At 35.5% G+C, this 22,632-nt stretch overlaps 2 protein-coding genes across 2 annotated transcripts in view; one reads left to right on the forward strand and one right to left on the reverse strand.

Moving 5' to 3' along the window:
* The window catches only part of Spn85F (Serpin 85F), a 53,823-nt gene extending 40,746 nt beyond the window's left edge, over positions 1-13,077 (reverse strand). The window contains exons 1-5 of the mRNA XM_074175052.1: positions 12,754-13,077; positions 6,773-6,886; positions 6,348-6,388; positions 3,453-3,509; positions 3,050-3,238 (exon numbers count right to left, since the gene is read on the reverse strand). Of these exons, the coding sequence (XP_074031153.1) occupies positions 3,050-3,238; positions 3,453-3,509; positions 6,348-6,388; positions 6,773-6,886; positions 12,754-13,024 (672 nt within the window). The 5' untranslated portion in view covers positions 13,025-13,077. The remainder of the gene's footprint in view (positions 1-3,049; positions 3,239-3,452; positions 3,510-6,347; positions 6,389-6,772; positions 6,887-12,753) is intronic.
* A 6,330-nt stretch (positions 13,078-19,407) lies between these two features.
* LOC111509147 (uncharacterized) lies at positions 19,408-22,430 on the forward strand. The gene is made up of 3 exons (XM_023164836.2): positions 19,408-19,555; positions 21,124-21,192; positions 21,859-22,430. Exons 1-3 carry the CDS (start codon positions 19,547-19,549, stop codon positions 22,384-22,386), a joined length of 606 nt encoding a protein of 201 aa, XP_023020604.2. The 5' UTR covers positions 19,408-19,546; the 3' UTR covers positions 22,387-22,430.
* The last annotated feature ends 202 nt before the right edge of the window (positions 22,431-22,632 follow it).

The raw sequence follows: 22,632 nt of genomic DNA on the forward strand, positions 1-22,632 counted from the left end.
AATTAAAACTTTCTATGTTTTATACCACTTGTATTTGTAACTAACGTTACTGCAGTTTCGTCCTATGACGGCATTTTAAAAGTAGTTCTTTGTATTCGTTTAAAAATGTCTTTGTAGAACGAAACTGCAGTAACGTTAGTTACAAATAAAAATGGTAAAAACAGAGGAAGTTTCATTTCTCTTGTCTTCATTATCATTTCCTACCACGTAATAACAGCTACATCCAACAATTTGTTTGATACATTTTTTGTTACATACATACAATTTGAAAAGATACCAAGAAACATATAGATACTTATTGAACTAGTCAATACTAAATCTAGATGTATAATGAATTAATATAAAAAGAACGTAAAAAATAAATTAAAAAAAGATTTCAGTTACGCCCTGAAAAGATAAAAATAAGATTTAAATTACATTAAACCTATTCATTTTCCAAATACTTTACAAAATTTAATTATCAGCAATAACTTTTTTTTTATTAAGCTCAATCAGATCAAGTTACTTAAGTTACAAGTTGATTTACACGCAGGTGAATCTCGCGACATGCTTTTATATCATATTAATTGTGTAATGACGTACTAAGTTGATACAAAAACATTTAAAGGAAAAGATTACTCAAATTTACATTGTACAGTACTGCAGGCTGAATCTTAGTATTTACAATTAAATTCTGTAAAGTAATCGGAAAATGAATAGGTTTAATGTAATTTAAATCTTATTTTTATCTTTTTAGGGCGTCAGCGAAAGCATTTTTTAAAGTTTTTCAATATTAATTCATTTTATATTTTTTAGTTTTCGCTAGATATATTCCTTAGTGTAATAATTTCAGTCAGTGCGTCATTGTTACATAGGCGGGTGCCTGAGTGGGTAATTTACTACGCACCTCACTACGCACCTCACTTCGCATTCTTTCAAGTCGTTGGCGTTTCATGTCAGTGTTTTCATTGGCAAATTTTTCTTGCCGTTTCAACTTCTTTTTCTCCAACCTTATTTTCCTTTGTGTTGTTGTTTATTTATTTCCCACAGTATTTCCATAGCTTCGTTTAGAAGGGTAAGAGCCGATATACAACAGGGTTCGACCAGGTGCCCGGAGGCGGTACGTTCACGACATCATTTTATACCCTGATATATGCGCCACATGTTTCAGCTTAAATTTTTACTCGTGCCTGACGAAACACCGTTCCGGGTTTGATTTTGGAGTTTTCCGTCTCCTAGAGAGGTGCAAACCAATGCTATTGACGCCCATCTCACCAAATTACAGAAATCATGATATGCCTCCTATGCCTGTTACTACTGTTGACCGTTGAGGAGTTCCTTGGTTTGGAGCCAACCATGGATGTGGCACCAATTTCATAGTGGACCCATCAACTGTCTATCATATCCGAACTGGTATGCAAAATCCCTATTGCCGATCATTGAGGAGTTCTCTGGTTTGGAGCCAAAACTGAAGGTGGCAGCAATTTTATGGTGGACCCACTAATTGTCATCCATACCCCAATGGATGTGCAAAATTTCAGGTGCCTACTGTTAACCGTTGAGGAGTTCTCTCGTCTGGAGCCAATCCTGACAGCAACATTACGATTTAGTACGAGATCTGGGCCTCCCAAAGGACTCAGCAGAAGTTTCAGGGTCTGGACTTGAAGAAAGACATATGTTAGCCTCCGGTGTTTCATTTTCATGGTACCGATTTAGAGAAAAGGAATTTGTCCCCTTTTTTACACAAGAGGGTGCCCTAGTTTTCAGCGACAATGTACCCGGCGTCATGGAAATGTTCAACATAACGTATGAATCAGAGAAATGGAGACTTTTCATCGATTCATCAAAAAGAAGTTTGAAAGCTGTACTTCTTCACAATGGGAACCAATATGCTTCTGTGCTTGTTGGACATTCGATCAGCTACTCTGATCATAAGTGGACAGTTTGTGGAGACTTGAAAGTTATTTCAATGTTACTAGGTCAACAAAGTGGTTACACTAAGTTTCCATGTTTCCTATGTGAATGGGATAGCCGTGACAGAAAACAACATTATGTCAAGCAGGTGTGGCCAATAAGAAAGGGTCTTATTCCTGGAGTTGAAAATGTTGAAAAACAAAATTTAGTGTATCCTAAAGAAAAGCTTACTTCCACCACTCCATATCAAATTGGGGCTAATGAAACAGTTTGTGAAAGCATTAGACAAAGAAGGAGATTGTTTCAAGTATATTTCTGAAAAGTTTTCTGGTCTATCCGATGCTAAACCAAAATAAGGAGTGTTCGTTGGGCCTGACATAAGAAAACTTTTAAAAGATGAAAGCTTTGTCACTAAAATGGAAATGAAAAAAAATTCTTGGAATTCATTTAAACTTGTTATAACAGGATTTTTTGGAAACAGAAAAGACCCAAACTACAAAACTTTGGTTGCTGAATTGATACAAAACTACAAAATGTTGGGCTGCAACATGAGTGTCAAAGTCCAATTCCTTCACTCACATCTGGACTACTTTTCCGATGGCAGACTACTGTTGGATGTTAGAAAGGGAAAATTCACAAGAACACAGCCGAAAAAGTACCAAAAGAAGCTTTGACGGAAAAAGAAAACGGCTTTACAAAGACGTATAATCACTTTGCAAACACTTGTGTATCACTATTATGCTTAGTTTAGCTATTTAGCATTGTTTTTTTGCTTTCACGTCATGTTAAAATAATGAAAATAAATCCACAATTCCTCGTTTTTTTGTACTTTTCAATTATTTCATCGATATTTTGTAGGCAAACCTTACGTGATGGATAAAAACAAATGTCATTTTTGAAATCAGCGCAAAAAACTACATAAAGATCAGTTAACAAAATCAAAACAAGTTTTTAAAAAGTGTTTTTTGCAGACCTGTGTTATATTTCATTTTATTAAATATTAAATTTATTATTGTTCTGAAATTTAGTAACCATGCCCATGCCCATCACTTCCTTGGTTGCTCCAATGCGTTACTCCTACATAACTGGTACCCCCCTGTCCTCCGTGACCATGTCCATGTTTACCATAATGGGCAGGATGTTGAGCATGTCCTACTCGTTCTACCACAGCCTCGAATCCTTTGTGAGGATCCGAAGTGTACTTGACAATCCTGTGGGTTCCATCGGCTTCCTTCAGGGTATATCCTCCAGTTGCGTGTTTCCCATGTCTGTGCTCGTGCTGGGATTTGTGGTCATGGGTGTGGGGGTCGTGGACGCCATATTCGAACTTGTAATGTGCGTTGTCCTGAAATGTTAATCTTGAGGTAGTTTTTCATCAATAAAATATATATTTTGAAATAAAATCTGTTCACGAAATAGAATTGTTATTACTTCACGACAGTTGAAACATATCGTATCTATTATATATAATATTCAGTAGTAGATTTCTCTTTCATTTTGAAAACTTATTACATTGTATAGTTCTTGATTTTGTCAAAAATTTTGCCTCAACAACTTACGTGTCCACCATGATGGCCTGCAACTGCAACTCCAATAACCACGGCTAATATAATGACCTGTGAAAAAACAGAAATATCAGTCATTGGACTATAAAATCAACAAATTTTTAATATACATGCTTTTGGAATGGAAATAATGTCAAAAAATATTGTCGGAAAAAATATCAAAATATTTCAAAATTTCATTGATAAATTTCTATTTATTAACGAAAATTTTATTTCGCAAAGCTATGAGAACAACCAGCATAGTTCCATTTCAAAGAATTACATTTATCTTGGACAATTTTTAGATCGAATGATATTCTTAAACACTATTTCTTGAAGTATTCTAAACTACATCGATTGAAAAATCAATTTCATTAATTTCATGGTTGTCAAATTCATCGCTATGTGGAAGAAGCGTTTCATCGCTGTAAAACCACAGAATTAACAAAAGTTTAGCAAATTCACTGTAAAATTCTGTTACACTCACTGATTTCATTTTTGTTGTTTGGTTCGAAGAATGTGAAGCTGACACAATAACTAACTTGCCTTCTCACTTATATACTCGAAAGTTTTGGTAAAAACTTGTAACGAAATAATATCACATATTTCAGAGATTGCATATCAATGTTTTGGTCCAGTGAGAACTTATTGCATAACCAGATAATATGTTTTTTGGGAAAGAAAGTTTTTGGCTTTCTACTACTCCATCTGATACAAAAAAATGGATGAGAGAATCTTCCAAAGAAAGGAAGGATTAATTAATTTGAAAATAAGTAACTCTCTACATGGATGTGTAGATCATGCAAAGAAGTAACTTTCAGACACAAACTGAAAGAAAGTTCTCCTGAAACAGCTACTTTCATATAAACATTGAATTACACGAAAGAAAAAATTCTTTCGAAAGAAGAATTACTTATTTTCAAATTAATTAATCCTTCCTTTCTTTGGAAGATTCTCTCATCCATTTTTTTGTATCAGATGGAGTAGTAGAAAGCCAAAAACTTTCTTTCCCAAAAATTAATCACTCCTAAAAATATAACTCTTTCAAATCAGATAATATGATTTCGACTACCCTAAGAAAACCCACCGAAAAACATTCTTATTCAGTGGAAAAATCCAGAATCAATAGAGATTGAATAAGAAACGTACACAACCGCCAGGAAAAGAAGTCACTGCCCAAATACTGATACACATCTATTATGTTTGTAAGGAAGACCTAAAAATGATTGCAGAATCATCAACGTTCTAGAGAAGAAAGTCAACTTTTTTTCAATGGGAATGGGGACTTCTCTATCCAACAATACGTTTTCCGGAAAATGCAAAACAATGATAATTATTAACTTCTTTATTATTTCCACTTATTAGATGCTATTATAATATTTCATAATATTGGAAATGTCATTCATATCACAATCAAATAATTGCCTTAATAGAAGATCAGACATTGATCACTCCTGTGAAATCTATGCCTTCCTATTGGACATTGATGAAAATTTACACGATTCCCAAACCAGCAACAATTCTGGTTTTTCATTACTATAATTCACAACATTTTGAATATTTTCTTTTTGAAAAATTTCCAACCTTCCTGTGGCAGGGTTTTACTTTCTCTTCAACAACACCTCTTCACTTGTTTGTCTCAAAACTAATAAGGGTGTTGTCAATTAATTAAAATTAAATTGGACATATTTGATTTTGTGTTTTCTCATTGATTCACTTATATCACAGCGGATGTATATGATCACACTTGCACCATAACAGTTCTCCTTTCTTCCATTGTTTTCTCATAGACAAACAAGCACACCTTCTCAAACTAAATCACATGACAGCTCTCATTGTCAATTGTTTGTTGTCTCTCTTTTTGTTTTTCAACCACATGGCTTTTACCGGTAATCCATAATTTTAAAACAAATAAAAATTTTCAGTAAATTTTGATTCAATAATCTTCTTTATATCCAGTGAGGAGTCAACCTCTTTTAATGTAGTGACTTGTTTTATTGTATTGACATGTTTCAATTGTTTGACTGGAACATTCTTTTCGACACGGCCATCCTCAACAACAGTAAGTTGAGACCTTCCATAATAATTTTTATATTGTAATAGCATCATACAAATTTTGTATGATATGATATAATATAATATTTTCAATAAAAATGAAAATAAAAGGTGGAGTTCAATTATTGTAGAGACGGGTCTCTAAAAAAACTGTTTTTCCACTCAATCTCCATAAAGTTTCTGTAATGATTTTATATATTCAAATCACTGTATAAGAAGCTACTGTGTTTAGCGAAACATGTCGTGATATATTTCTCAAAAAAAGTTTGTGAAGACATATCGTAAGGTGTAGTTACTATGGATCTTCATCAAGTAACAGCCGAATCAATCAGGAAATTATCATTGCCTATCCTGCAGTCATTCATAATTTCGCACAGATTGCTAAGTTATAAAATGATCAAAGTTGTCCTAACAACTATCTCCAATGTTAGGCGGCATTTAAAAAAGATGAATTTTTGTTCAAATTCATGATTGGGATTTTTCATAAATCGCTCGCGTCAAAATGAACTTTCAAATCATACGAATTTTGAATATTACTGGATTTCACTGATATGAATCCTTTTAATAGAGGAATTTCACCAGAAAAAGAATCCATTATTGAGTCAAGTTTTTTATTAAAAAAATTTCATTTTTGAACTTGTATTTTTCTACATTGTTAATTGTGTAAAAATAAGGCTGAAAATTTGCGTAATTTCGGAGGAAATAAGGAATGATTCGTAATATACACGTAAAAATAAGTAAGTACTATCAATTTTTTTAAAAATATCTAAGGGTTCTGCCAATCCTAAATTCAACCATAATAAAATACAGATTCGTACTTTTTGTGTTTTATAAAAACAAATTTTCAACAAACACTTTTTTTTCGATATGAATAGGTATAAGAAAATGATTTGCACCTGTATAAATATATGATTTTTTAACGATTCTAAGAACCACCTAATGTTTGTCTATTGTCTTCATCGAAATAAATGAACTGATATGTGTCCCAATTCATATCAATTTCGAATGTTACGCAGTAACTTCTCGCTGGACCAAAACATTTAAAGGCGGCCATTGCAACCTCTGTAATACTGCTGTAATACTGTTTCGTTACGAGTTTTTAGATAAATTATCGAGCATATAAGAACGTAGTCGAATTGATCTTTATCAGTGTTGAATTGTCCAAACAAATTCCATCAAAAATGAAATCTGTAAGTGGTTCTAGATGATATAAAAAATACATTTTTTGTTTCCTTCTTCTATTTTGAGAAGTTTATTGTTTTCATCAATATATAATTAACTTTCCATGCTGGAATTTTCATCGCTTTCACTCTTGTTTTGCAGATTTTTGTACTTGCTGTTGTTATTGGAGTTGCAGTTGCAGGACATCATGGTGGTGGAGGTGGACATGTAAGCTGATAATGATTTGTGAAATGTTAAACCCGATAATAGTTTTTTCATAATCATATTTCTGATTTTCTGTTGATTTTCCATTAGTTTTTTTATCATATCGTAATGAGAGGTGGTTTAAGTATACCATCCTCTCATTTTAGAGCTTGGAAGCGCTGACTTAAATTCAAATCTTCATCAGATTTTTCAAGAATTATCTGTTCTTTCGAACATTTCAGTCTTTACGAATAGTTTCCAGTGAGTCCTGAGTTAATCAACTTAACTTTCTACAGGACAATGCTCATTACAAATTCGAATATGGTGTCCACGACCCTCACACCCATGACCATAAATCTCAGCACGAGCACAGACATGGAAAACACGCAACCGGAGGATATACCCTGAAGGAAGCCGATGGGACACACAGGATTGTCAAGTACACGTCCGATCCTCACAAAGGATTCGAGGCTGTGGTAGAACGAGTAGGACATGCCCAACATCCTGCCCATTATGGTAAACATGGACATGGACACGGAGGGCAGGGAGGCACCAGCTATGTTGGAGTTACGCACTGGAGTAACCAAGGAAGCGATGGACACGGTCACGGACATTAGTATTTTTGTATTTATTTGATATTATAAAATAAAAAGAATTGAACCGAATGATATTTTACCACTATAGTACCTAACTACAAATTTGTGAAATTGGTCAATTTGGTACTGAAATATAGTGAAAAATTACAGGAAAGTGATCAGTACAGTATTATTAAAAATAGAACAAAGAAGACTTGAAGTGTCTGTGTCGTATTTTGAATAGTTTATGAGTAGGTAGGTAGGTCTAAAGTGAGTGGGTCTATTCAACCCTCCACCGCAACCCACAAGGGATTATTGTGGTTCACACCTATTCACACCCGGCCAAATAAACCCAACTTCTTAACGAAGCCGATTAGTTTGTATGATGAATGGTCATTCAGGTCAGATGGTCAGAGTACGGATCTGTCGAACTCTATGAACCTGATTCAGTCCCCAGCGGGGCAGGCACAAAGTATATGCTCTGCAGTTTCATCATTTTCCAGACAGAGGCGACACACACTGTCTTCCGACGGTCCAAGTCTTTGCATATGATGATTCAAATGACAGTGACCTGTGAGAAGGCCTGTTAGACCTCGTAGCTCATCCCTACTGTAGTCCAACAAGAGTTTCGGTATCAAGCTTCGAAGGGTGAATAAACGCCTTAGAGTGAGCCAATCCTGGAAGATACTGCCAGAAGTCCATAAATCTTCTTGCCATCCAGGTGTTCAGTGTTTGTTTGGCAAAGCCCAAAGCAATGCCAGGTTCTGGTCAGATTAAGCCGCTTGCAGCACCCTCCTTTGCTAGAAAGTCAGCAGCTTCCTTGCCTTCCAGGCCTGTATGGCCAGGAATCCAGACCAGAGACAATCTGCTAAGTCTTCCTATCGAGGAGAGTCGTTTTTGGCAGTTTGCTACAAATTTAGACGTTGCTTGGTAGTAGCCAAGAGCTTCCAACGCCGCTTGACTGTCCGAGAATATTTTTATTGACTTGTGAGTGAGGTTGGATTTATCCAACCTCTCCGCATACAATTCAATGGCGTAAATTTCCGCTTAAAATACAGTCGCATAAGTTCCTAGGCAGGTAGATAACTCTGTCCTGGTCTGTGACTAAAAACACCTGCACCGGAACCGAAAGGTGTTTTTGATCCATCTGTGAACCAACAGCTATCTACTCTTCCGGAGGATCCAGTCCTCTCTACTCGGGAATAGTACTTCGGTCACCAAGCAATTGCACCATAAGTGATCATTGGTTTGACATTCATCACATAAATCCAATAGATTTGTTCGGGACCTAATCCCCAAGTTTCACCACAAATCCTTCGACATGTCCTTAGAGACAGTCTGGCTTTGTGTAAAACTTTTTCCAAGTGAGCGTTCCAGGTGAGTCTTTTATCAAGTACAATGCCAAGATATTTCATCTCCGTTCCACATGGAATGACCACACCATTGAGGGAAAGTGACGTTAGATCGTCCAATTTTCACCTCTTGGTGAAGGGGATCAACACAGTTTTCCTGGGGTTGACAGACATCTGTTTCATCAAGCACCAACTGTGAACAACGTCCAACGCGCTTTGGAGGATATTACAAGCTACCCTTCCCGACATGGACCTTGCCAGGATGACAAGGTTATCTGCATAAGCTTGCAGATCGACTTTTCTTCTGTCGAGGGCATCAAGCAGACTATCCACCAGAAGCGACCACAGAAGGAGAGATAGTACCCCACCTTGAGGGCAGCCCCTGGTGACGCTGAACCTGATAGTCTTGCCTTGAAAAGTCCTAGTTGCAGTTCTGTTTACTAGCATGGCATTGATTTAGCCAGTTGAGGTCGATCCTATACCCTTGCTAGCCAGAGACAATCCTATAGATTTAGATAGTGCATTATCAAATGCTCCTTCAATATCAAGAAATACAGCAACCGCAATCTCCTTGTTGTCAAGGGATTGGGAAGTTTTCTCAACGAGATTGTTTAATGCTGAATCTGTCAATTTGCCGGTTTGATAAGCATACTGGTGATTATTCAGAGGGGATGCATATAATGATACCCTCCTGATATGTCCGTCCAGTATCCTCTCAAGTCCTTTCAGCAGGAAGGATGTAAGGCTGATTGGTCGTACCGATTTGGGGTGTGTATGGGTCTCTCCGGCCCACTTTAGGTATATATACCACCCTTGCCGCCAACCAACTGGGTGGTATATAATTCCTCGCCAGACTAGCTGTGTACAATTTTTTGAGAATAGGTAAAATTATTTCCAGTCCGTTTTGAAGAAGAGCTGAAAATATACCATCCTGTCCGGGAGATTTGAAGGGCTGAAAAGACTTGATAGCCCATTCTTTGCGACGTCTCAATCGTTCTTTTTTGGGCGTTTAGCGCCCTCAAAGATGGGAAGTCTGTTGTTATCAAGAGTTAGATTTCCAGGAAAGTGGTTTTCTATCAAAAGCTCTAACGTTTCTTTATTAGAGGTCGTAAATGTTCCATCAGCAGTCGGCTCTCTAGAGAGAATCGTGTGAATTCTTGTGCTACGAGGTAAATCAAAGATACTCTCACAGAACTTTCTCCAAGACTCCCGTTTTGCCTTTCTAATTTCCTTGTTGTATGTCGTTAGAGTAGTCTTATAAAGCTCCCAGCTACCTAACTCTTTAGCTCGATTGAATGAATTATAAAGATTTAAAAGCCATAAAAAACAGATTTAGGAGGTATTTTAGTAAACAATTGTCAAAAAATTTGATAAATAATAGGGTTAGAGCATTTGTTCCAAATTTTATTTGTTTTTTACCAAAAGGAGAACAAAAAAGACTTGAAGTGTCTTTGTCCTATCTTCATTAGTTCAGTTATGTTAATAACAATGATTAAAAACCATGAGGAATTGCCAAACGCAAAAATAGAAAAATTAAAAAAAAAATGTAAAAATAGGGAATTTTTCTTACACAAAAAGTGATTATTTTTATATCAACACGCTTTCATTAGCTTCACCAGTATTAACACGCTTTCATTACCTTCACCTGTATGTATGTATGTATACATGTTTGTTTGTTTGTTTGTCAGTTTGTTTGTAACTCCAGAATTATCAACATTATTGCGGGCAATTCGCGGGCAGATGGGGCTTTACGTAACCCCCTTAATATATCGACATTATTGCTTGATCTATTCGCGAGCAGATGGCACTGTACGTAAGCTCCTCAATATAATTCGAACTCACTTTTCATTTGAAAAAAGTATTTTTTTCAACACGCGCGCCTGCTGCCTTATTTGTAACCCTCCTTTACGCGCCTGCTGCCTTGGGCTTGGTAGCTGATTTTTAAGCTCCCTCTCCGAAATCGGAAAATATCAATGGTCATTTTTTTAAACAATATACGGCTGATTGATGCCAAAGTTTAGATAAAATAAATATAGTTTAAAAATACTAAAAAACACGCTTTTATAGCATACGAAACTGAAAAATAAAAAAGAACTTCGAAGTAAAAAGATGAAGATTATTTTTTAAATAAGCCTAAAACAATAACGAACGAAAAATACTCGAATCATTGTGAAAAAAGCGTGGGCGCTGTGCCATATTTTTTTGTATATCAAGCGCCTGTCGCTTTTTTCACAATAATACTACTATTTTTCGATCCTTATTGTTTTAAGCTTATTTAAAAACACATTTTAAACTTTTTAGTTAGATGTTCTTTAGTTTTTTGAACTATATTTATTGTGTCTATAGGTTTTACATGGTCTGAAATCAGTATTCACGAAAGATGAAAAAATCACAAGGTGTGCCATTGAAAAAATATTACTTGCGTCGTTAATCTGATATGCATTATTCTCTATAGTAACCAAAGTCCAATTGTCCCAATGAAAGGGCCCAGAAGAGCTAAAACAAAAAAGCACGCCAAGTTTGATCAAATGTCAAGTTTTCGCTCACCATTTCCTTTGATTTCGCATCACGATAATGCACCTGGTCACGGTCGTTGCTTGTTCGTAATTTTTTACCAAAAATAACACCATAATCATGCCACAGCCACCACATCCACCAGATTTGGCTGTCTGCGACTTTTAGCTACGTTTTGCGACGATTGGGGATATTAAAACTTAGCCGCTGAGTGAGCTCAAGGACATACCAAAAAGTGTACCAGAACTGCTCCGGAGATTAAAAAAAAACGCTGGCACAAGTGTATTCTGTATATCTGAGGGGGGCTACTTTAAAGGAGACAAAATAGAAATTGATGAATAAATTAATATTTTTTGTAAAAAATGAAAATTCACCATATTTTTTAAACAGAGCAGTATATTTAGGTATTCTTTGAGAAGTTATAAAAATAAACTGTCAAAAGACACTGGAAGATTGTTGATTTTATTTTCAAAATGATTATGTACCCATATATCTAATACTTTACTTCAGTATGAAGATATGAATTTCCTTCGGGAATTTCAAGGACCGTCCAACATTCGTAATTTTTTCTCAAATTAGATAATCATTAAAAGAAAGTGACTGATATGTCTCCCAATTCATTAAATTATCGAATGTTATGCAGTAAATTTTCACTGGACCAAAACATTGGATTGCAACTTTGTAATACTATTTCGTTACACGTTTTTAGATAAATTATTTAGCATATAAGTACGTAGTCGACCCGGTCTTTGTATCAGTGTTGATTTGTCCAAACTAATTTCACCGAAAATGAAATCCGTAAGTCTTTGTGAATGTTATAAGAAATTCTTGTCTTCTTTCGAGGCGTTGAAGATGTTTATGTAGTCATCAACGATTTAGTTCATTTTCTCCATTCTAGAATATTTACACATTTTTATTGTCATTTCGCAGATTTTTGTACTTGCTGTAGTTATTGGAGTTGCAGTTGCAGGTCATCATGGTGGAGGTGGACATGTGAGTTGAAAACTGTTATGTGAAACGATTGGGAATTTTGTTATATTTCATACGTGTTTAGAATATTCAAAAATTCGATCAATAGTAGTCTTAGTTCCTGCTTTATATATAGTTTGTTTTCGAATGTTGTTAATCTTTCAAAGTTTCTACAAATGTTACATCTGTTATTTGTTCGAAAATTCGTAAAATCAGAAAAATAATTTTTGAAGCTTGCTGATGAAATTAATTAACTTCCTACCGTTGACAAAAAAACTTTTTCGCGGAAATAATTGATCCCTGCCCCAACTAGTCTTTCTACAAGATTATCTGCTCAAAATGCTAGTACCTATTGTTCATGGTTTTGAATAACTTGAATTTTTGCGGTTTCAATTTGGCCTTGCGAGTTCTGTTTATTCATTAACTCGACTTTCTACAGGACAACGCTCATTACAAATTCGAATATGGCGTCCACGACCCCCACACCCATGACCACAAATCCCAGCACGAGCACAGACATGGGAAACACGCAACTGGAGGATATACCCTGAAGGAAGCCGATGGGACACACAGGATTGTCAAGTACACTTCTGATCCTCACAAAGGATTCGAGGCTGTGGTAGAACGAGTAGGACATGCCCAACATCCTGCCCATTACGGTAAACATGGACATGGTCACGGAGGACAAGGAGGCACCAGCTACGTTGGAGTTACGCACTGGAGTAACCAAGGAAGCGATGGACATGGGCATGGACATTAATTAAGTCGTACCTGATATAAAAATTTTGTGATATAAGAAATAAAATCATCGAAAACTATCTGATTTTTAATTTATCCAAAAAACTCCAGAGGGACTTATTCATTGTCCAAACTGTTGGACAGTTTATAGTTCACTTGATTCCAGTTTTTGATCCATAATATCTTCAAATCTTGAAATCTCGCCAAGATTCAAAGTTGAGAAAAGTACTGATCATTTTCCTTTAAAAAATGTGAATGCTGTGTCTGCAATTCTGCAAGTTACATTATAAATATTGGGAGAAACTGCTTTAGTAAAAATTAGTAGATCGAACAATAAAGTGTCGTTATTGTACGCCCCAAAAATACCCGAGATTTGCTTCACAACGCTTGAGTATTTCGAAAGATTAACACTAACGCCCTCAAACATCCAGAAACTGTCTCATAAAAAACCGACCAAGTCCATCAGAAAATTGTAACATTTTCAAGTCGTAAAAGTTGGTTGCGTGGAGTATTTCATCGTAGCTATAGCCAACATTCAATTCTAGTAAATATAATTAACCTAAATTGTTTCACACTATCAGATACACAAAAAATGTATGGGGGTTTTAACACTATTAGCAGAACAAAGAGAAACGATGCAAAAAAAATTAAGGGATTGAAAAATGACGTTTTCTCTAATCATATAAAGGTCCCAATAACTACGATACTCAAACAAAAGTTATCTGTAGGTGCCAAGAGCATTCAATGTTTTTTGTCCCGCTTTGAAAGTGCAATATTTCCAATAACGCTTGGAATGCTTTGCTATACCTAAAACCTTTACCATCTTGAACGATCATCAATATGGCTTTCAGAAACAAAGATCAACAGGTGATCTTCTATCATATGCCACCCATATTTGGAATAACGCATTTCTAACACCATTGACCGTGTGTGGCATGTGGGTTTGCTGGCCAAACTTCGATGCTATGGCTTGTTGAATCATTTTTGTGTATGGCTCCTCAGCTTCCTGAAAGAACGTTTCTTGCAAGTCGATGAAAATCTCTCGAATACTTTCACCATCAACGCTGGTGTTTCCCAGGAATCCATATTATTTCCAACCCTTTTCATATAAATCAAAGACTTATTGGAAAACACGAAGAATCCAAAATATTGCTTTGCTGACGATAGCACGCTTGTCTCGTCATACCATTTGGATTCCAAGGCATCGGCTGCGGGTGCACATCTTCACCGGTAGCATATCTCAATGAGGATCTAGAAGTGATTTCGAACTGGGGTGAAACTAACCAGGTTCAATTCACTGCTACAAATAATGTCTCCGAACTGGATATTATAACGTCAGGACAGACAATTCCGCTTTCTGCTTCGATAGATTTGTTGGTGGTTAAAATGGACACCAATATGTCTTGGCACAATTATGTAGCTGGAATTGCAGAGGTTGCCGCTCAAAAGCTTGGAACACTGTTTCGAATCAGAAAACTGTACACACCTCAGCAACTTCTGATGCTCTATAAAGTTCAGATCAGACCTTGGGAGTATCGTTCTCATGTATGGAGCTCTGCCCCTAAGCATACCCTGAAGCTGCTGAATTCCATCCAGAAAAGACCCATCTGCCTGATCGAAGACGCGAACTCACTTGCAACCTTGCTACTCTGGAACATCGAAGAAAGGTTGGGGATTTGTCTCTCTTCTAAGATAATTTCACGGGAACTGTTCAAGTGATTTGACACATTTGATTCCACCAAGATTGTACATATCAGAAATACGCGACGGACTGTGGCTGCTCAACGTTCTGAAGTTCAACTCAGTACACCTGGAACTTCACTGTTTAAGAACTCTTCCATTTGGAGAACTACGTTTATGTGGAATAAACTTCCTGAGAATATTTTTCCAAATGGATTTAATCTTCAGCGATTCAAATCCAATGTGAATCATTACTTTTGCACAGGCGCCGCTGTCAGAGCGCCTTAAGGATTTTGCAGTAGAACTCTTCATGATATCACTTTATTTATTTATTTATTTACGGGTGAACCCCAATATTTGTTTACAATAAATTGTGTAACAATAAAAGCTTATACTATACTATACTAATTATTATAAATACCTTCAGGTGTGTAACATAACACAATAAAAACAATGACAGTATTAACTAATAAAATACAATTATATGACTAATGAGCGAGAGACTTGTTTTTTGAAAGTATTCTGATTATCACAGAAAAAATTGACTTTATCACAGTAGTTATTTCCCAGTCTCAACATTTCAGATAAAGGAGAATGATAACCGTAGTTGGTTGAGTGATATGGTGTAAAAAATAGCTTTTTTTTCTAGTGGACCTCTGTGGAACGTTGAAGTTGATAAGAGATAGAATTTCCGGACAATCAATGAGACCAGATATAATTTTGAATAGATAAACCAATGTCGCAGTTGTTCTTCTATCCTCAAGACACGACAGAGATAATATACTCATCACTTCACTGTAACTGTATTCACCTATAACCAACAATAGTTTGTATGCCATGGTCCTTAGAAATTTATTTTGCACATTTTCTAATTGTTGTTTATACTTATGGTAGTAGGGACTCCAGATGATGGTGTTATACTCTATGATAGGGCGTACTAAAGAGCAATATAATACTTTGGTTGTGAATGGAGAAAGATTGGTTGATGATCTCACAATGAAGCCGAGCATTTTTAGAGCTCTCATAGAAACAGAATTCACATGGTTGTTGAAACAAAGCTTGGCATCTAACAATATACCCAAATCCCTACACTCTTCTTTACATTCCAACATTTCATCATTCAAAAAGTATTCAAATTTGATTGGTGATCGAGACCTACTGAACATCATTGAGTAGCATTTCTTTGTGTTGAGATAAAGACAGTTTGCTTCACACCAATCAGAAATGGAGTTTATATCACTCTGAAGAAGATTAGCATCATGGACACTTTCTACAACCTTGAAAATTTTCAGGTCATCGGCAAATAACAAGATTTTTGAATTAGTGATATTTGAGGTAATATCATTGATAAAAAGGCAGAAAAACAAAGGGCCACAATGTGATCCCTGTGGTACACCTGATTTTACAAAAAGAGGCTCCGAAACTGTACTATTCACTCTAACTGATTGAGAGCGTCCAATTAGATAACTGCTTATCCAATCTAGAATGTTACCGGAGAAACCAATGGCAGATAATTTTTTTATCAATAAGTTATGGCTGACCCTATCAAAAGCTTTTAAGAAATCAGTGTAGATAGCATCTACCTGCACAGACCTCTCAAGTGCTTGTGTTATATAGTGATAATACAATAAGTTTGATGCTGTGGAAGTCCGGATGTAAATCCATGTTGCTCTTGTAAGATCAAGGGTCTACAGACATTCATTAATATTTTGGCAACAAGCTGATCTAAAACTTTTGGAATAGCTGATTGAATACATATTCCCCTATAGTTTTCAACTTTTTCTTTCGATCCACTTTTATGAATAGGGCAGATGAAGCTCAGTTTCCAAAGATCAGGGAACGTGCCACTGGTCAGTGATTTATTGAATGAAATGAAAAGAGGAGTTGATAAAGTATATACACACTGTTTAAGGAAAAATGAAGGAACACTACTCGAAAATTTTGATTTCAAGTTACATATAGTTTCAAATATGTTTGCTAATTCCAATGTACAAAATGATAAATCTAAAGTTTTTTCATACAAGAATTGCGTAGGATCTGGATCAGATTCCACGTAAACTGTAGAAAAGAATCTAGCAAACAAGTCGACGGTACTCGACATATCAGTAGACGTGTAGTCATTATAAGTCATTGAATTTGGCATATAACTGGTATTTTTCTTATCATTAACAAATTTCCAGAAACCTGCTGGGTCATTAATAAGGTTATTTTCAACATGTTCTAAATAGGTGTCATAGCAAACTTTCGTAAGAATTTTACAATGTGATCTCAGTTGTGTGAAAGCTATATAGTCTTCATTTCGATTGTAAATCTTGTAATTTTTGTGAACTCGCTTTTTCTCTATAATTATCTGTTTCAGTTCTGATGAGAACGGTTTTGGGAAATTAGACGGTTTGAAAAGTTTCAATGGGACAAATATGACAATAGCCTGTTGAATAATCTTATAAAATTCCTGTGTTGGTATCTAAGTATGCGAAAGCACTATTCCAGTTGAATGTTGCCAAAAAATCATTTATAGCTATGTAATTAGCATTTTTAAAGTCATGATAATAATGACTCTCTGGAGAAGACAATTTGATCTTAGCATCTTTGACTGAAAAAGAGATTGCAGTGTGATGAATGGTGTCATTAAAAAGATGATCTTTCTTTAATCCAGGCATGGTCTAGAACTGGTCCGTATTGGAAATTATAGATGATTATAACATAGGAAAGTGCTTTATTGATAGCTCGGCTCATCCAAAATATCATTTTTGGAGAAGGAACATCAGTTCTTCTCGTATAGTTCACAGTTTCAAAACTTTTGGAAATGCCAACCAATGGTAAAAAACTGGAGAAAAAGTAAACAAAAATCAGAAGACTTGTACCTAGGAAAATTGGTTTTCTAAAAACTCCAGGTGCATGGTGAATATTATAGATACCATGACAAAAGTTTTGTGCAAATTCCTGCCGTTCTTGAACCTCAAGATATCAGCATTTTTGGATCTGCGAAAAAGTTGCTGTGTGTGATTTAACCTGCACTGACACTTAAACGGTACGACATATACACAAATCAGGCGATTTCCAAAGGCGAACATTCACTAAAAAAAGACCATGGTTACTGTATAGTAGTCAGCGACTGGTGTGATTCAGTATAACTTTCTTAACCATGCCAAACCATCACACCAGAGTCCTACTGTTAGGAAATCGACGAAATGTACCGAAAATTGGTCAATAGAAGAGGTCCGATCCTGTTCCATCACAACGTCCGTCCGAACGTACCACAAATCACCTAACTTTATATGACCTATGTTTTACTTTATCTATAACTTCTTCCGGTTTCCATCTAGAATTAGTACCCTGACTCATTATTTTTGTATCCTTTTTTAACTCTGGTAAACTTTTTTGGGTTGTTTTATTATAATAACCTGATGATTATTCAATTTTTTTCTAGTTTTTTCTACGTTTTTTAAACTTGGTTTTAACAAACTATTTTCCATAGGAATTATGCCTCTTAATCTTCTCGACATTAAAAGTTATGCTGGTGAACCAATTTCAGTCAAAACCTATTTTTTCTAAGAATATTTTTTAAAGTTTGCACAGCGCGTTCTAGCATATCATTACTTTGTGAATATAATGGTGAAGAAATTTGGTGGTCAAATTCCCACGTCTAAGCAAATGACTTGAATAATTCAGAGGAAAATTGTGAACCATTATTAGAAAATAAATTTTGGATACAAATTTACAAGAAGCGTTTGAAAAAATCAAAAACATAATAGATGAAAATGCAATTTTCAAATATTTCGATGTTTATAAAACCTCCACGATCTCCACTGATGCATCTAAAGATGGAATAGCAGCAGTATTGTTGAAGGATAACATGCCGTATGCTTATACTTCCTGCGCGATAACAGACGCAGAAAATAGATATGCTGTAATATAAAAAGAAATGCTTGGTGTTGCCTTTGGTTGTGAGAGGTTTCATCAATTTGTATAAGGGGCAAAGGTTCAAGATTCAAACAGATCAAAAACCACTAGTTTCTATTAAAAAAAATACTACCGACTGCGCCATATGAATAAAACGATAGGTAGGCAAATACTTTCTCTTCTTCTTCTTCTTCCTCTAGAACATTTAAAGTACATACATTTCAAATCAATATACCGGGTGATCCTCTACAACTACCATTTCTTGAATCACTTCGATAACTTTCTCGCCGATAGAACATTTGCCAATCAGGACCAGGAAAGACGGCCTTCGTCGACTTCATCGAATCTCGATCACAAATTTTTTATGTTGACGAAATTACTCGACATGTGTTACGTTGGCAAAAGTGTACCGATTAAAATGGTGCCTATTTCGGGTAAATTAAATAAGCATTCGCTGAGATATAACAGTTCAAAGTAGACTCTTAAAAACATACAAAACTTCCGAAACAACTAATATACAGTTTTTTTTAGGTTAGATTTCTTTTTATTAAAATTCATTTTTAAGGTTGTAGGATCACATCAGACGAATAGATATTCTACTTCGGGAAAAAGTAGAACTAATCGCTTCACTTTTGCATAGGCTGATATTTCCAACGCGGCTAAAAGTTCTAACAAACCTCGTATGCTCTACTCCCGTGCGAGTCTGGGGCGGCTTGCTGGTATTTAGTATAAACTAGGAACTTATTTGCACAGACCATTACTAATATTTGCTATCATCACAATCTAATCAATTTCAGTTACCTAACAAAGCAAAACATCGGCGTGCAACCGATTTGCAAAACTCATGAATTGATTCCGTTGATATTTTTTCTGAGATAGTGATGGATATAAAAGGAAAGTCAATGCGAAATATGTATCAGTATCTTTTCGTTCATCTAGAAGATTATTCAAGGCGATAATGAAAGCAGTGAGTATAAACAGAAATTGATAAGATACGAGATTCTCCAGAAATGTTATTTTGTGTCGTTCAGAAATATAATTAGATTTTAGCAAACAAAGGTATAATTGTGAAAGACTGGGTGGTGGGCGAAAAAAATACTAAAACAGATTTCACAACAATATACACTAATAATTTTCCAACAACAATTAGAGACTGAAAAATATCATAATGTATTAATAGTGATAGTCAGATATTGGAAATCAAGTATCTTTCAGAGTTTGAGAGATCACAAAATGAAGTATTTTGTGTTCAACACATCTTATGAATATGACAATAAATATCTTCGATTTTTTAATTTCCACTGATATTTTCTGTATTTCACATCAGCTGCTTATGAAAATTTATGAATATACAGACGTCTGTTTTAGCTTATCGCACTATTGCTATCTCAGTAACGGAAAGACCTACAAGGTTGGTTAAATTCGAAAAAAGTTTCCTATTTTGGGAAACTATAATACTCTCTTTTCAGAGAATATCAGTGATTAATTTTGAAATATTCGACAAAAACTATAATTGTCGAATTTCGTTTTTTGGCTCAACCGCCTCGATTCAGAATGATATGAAAAAAAGGTTGAGGAACTTTCAATACTGTTTCATACCTGTTATAATCTGATATGAACCAATTTGTGATGCTACGTGTCGTTCCTTAGATTTCATTATCAACTGGTTTTTCAATACGGACCTGTAATGTAATAAACATCTGAATTTGTTATTACAGTGGCTACAAATATCAATGAATAAACTAGAGGTCCATATTTGAAAAAATTAAGTTGATAAAATTTAATGAACGAAACGTCGAATTGTGAATTGGTTCATATCAGAATATAACAAATATGAAACAGTATCGGACAATTTCCTGTTTTTTTATAAAATTCGAAATGGAGGCGGTAAAGCCAAAAAACGAAATTCTAGTTTTTGGCGAATATTTCAAATACAACCACTGATATTCTCAATCCCAAAGAATTCAATGTAAATAAGAAAGACAGAGGCTTCAGATCCGTACTGTGGTAAACTAAGACACAAATTGTAAGGAATTCCATCCACTTCATGTCGAAATTAACAACTGTTGAAGTAATTCTCAACTTGTGTGGAATGGAAACGTGCTTTTAGCAGCACTTGGAATCGTATTGTAATTTTTTCAAAACTTTTAAAGACTATGGCAACATTCGGTTATCAATTATCTCTGTCAATAATGTTGAACCTGTGCTTAATTTGAATTCAACAAATTTTTCAATATTCCAAAATCACAACTGAACACTATACTCAAGTACTCATTTCATTTGTTCATTATCACATTCCTTGCTCTCAAACTACTCCATGAACTCTAAGCCATGAACGTAAGTAACTATTTTTTGAAATATAAATCGAGAGGTCTACAAATTCATATTGCTGTCTCCAGTTTTCGTTATTATCATTTTTTTGTCGAAAATATCACAGACCAATGAACATTTCTTGAAGAAATATCTATATTTCGGTACTACCGGTTAGTACCGGTACTTCGGAACTATCGGTACTAACGAAAAATTTTCCCACAGATCGTCTTCTTTGCTGCGGTTGTGATTGGGATTGCAGTAGCTAGCCATCATGGGGGAGGTGGAGGACATGTAAGTTGAATTAAAGTTTCAAGAGTTGCTGAATGAATCAATAAATTGTTTCAGGATAAACTGTAGTGTTAAAAAAAAGGATAGATCTGTAGTGACTGTAAATTTTTGAATAAATAGGACTGAAATTCTTTGTAGATCATGAATTGATAGATTTGATTGATTTCTCTAGTGAACAGCTTTGTTTTATAGAGACTTTTCTCTGGTTCGAAATCCTTTGCCAACAGTATACCATTCAAAATTGTCCTATTTTTAATATTCCATTTTTCAATAACTCCGGAACAGCTGATCTAAATAGTAGATATTACTTGAAGTCAACTGATTTTTCAGTTCAACTTTACCATCAACACATTTTTTTTGAGTCGACCTATAAAAGTCGCACACGCGTTAGATCAATATCGAATCTAGAGTGGAAGTCGGTTAAAGTGGGTATCGAGTCCTCTAGAAGCTTTCTAATCCGCCATTTCTATTCAAATTTCACACTTGACATTTTCCATCAAAACCAAAAATTTGTATGCAAAACCGCTGTCTAATTGTTTATACATTAAACACTCAATTTATCATGAACTCTGTCACAGGTAGTGAATATAAACATTCCATTTCTTTTGTCTGGTGTATGAAATGTTCCAGTCGAACTTTTTTTCATATTTCTCATAATTTCATTTACAGGACAATGCTCATTACAAATTCGAGTATGGCGTCCACGACCCCCACACCCATGACCACAAATCCCAGCACGAGCACAGAAAAGAGAAACACGTCACTGGGGGTTACACATTGAAAGAGGCCGATGGTACACACAGAATTGTCAAGTACAAATCAGGACCCCACAAAGGATTCGAGGCTGTAGTAGAACGAGCTGGTTATGCTCAGCATCCTGCACATTACGGTAAACATGGAAAACATGGACACGGAGGAAAAGGAGGCACGAGCTACGTTGGAGTCACTCACTGGAGCAATCAGGGGAGTGATGGACACGGTCATGGAGACGGTAGTCATGGTGGACATGGTAGCCATGGTGGACATGGTGGACATAGTGGACATGGTAGCCATGGTGGACATGGTGGACATAGTGGACATGGTGGACATAGTGGACATGGCGGACATGGTGGACATGGTGGATATGGTGGACACGATGGACATGGTGGAAATAGACAAGAAGGTCATGATGGACACAGACATGGACATGGCCACTAGTTTTGGTCAATTTTGTAATGCCAAAGAATATAAAATATTTTTCATTTTTTTTTCACTTCCTCTGCTACCTTGGAAAAGATAAAGAGCTGGTGCGACTCAAACAAGCTTTCTTTAAACTTCAATAAAACCAATCTTCTCAACATCAAATGTGAACTCCCACAGCTCAGTTTGAATAGCAACATTCTCGAGGTAAAATTGTTCTCTGAATTATTAGGACTTCTCATAGAAAATAAACTTAAATTCGAG

Source organism: Leptinotarsa decemlineata, unplaced genomic scaffold (genome assembly GCF_025532065.1).
Source record: "Leptinotarsa decemlineata unplaced genomic scaffold, Ldec_3_MD MMD2_tig00000882_RagTag_RagTag, whole genome shotgun sequence".
NCBI lineage: Eukaryota > Metazoa > Arthropoda > Insecta > Coleoptera > Chrysomelidae > Leptinotarsa > Leptinotarsa decemlineata.

Bases quoted from the DNA above. Each gene is read 5' to 3' on its own strand.
- LOC111509147 (XM_023164836.2), top strand. The intron at 21,193-21,858 runs GTAAGTTGAATT...TTTCATTTACAG, and splicing joins ATGGGGGAGGTGGAGGACAT to GACAATGCTCATTACAAATT.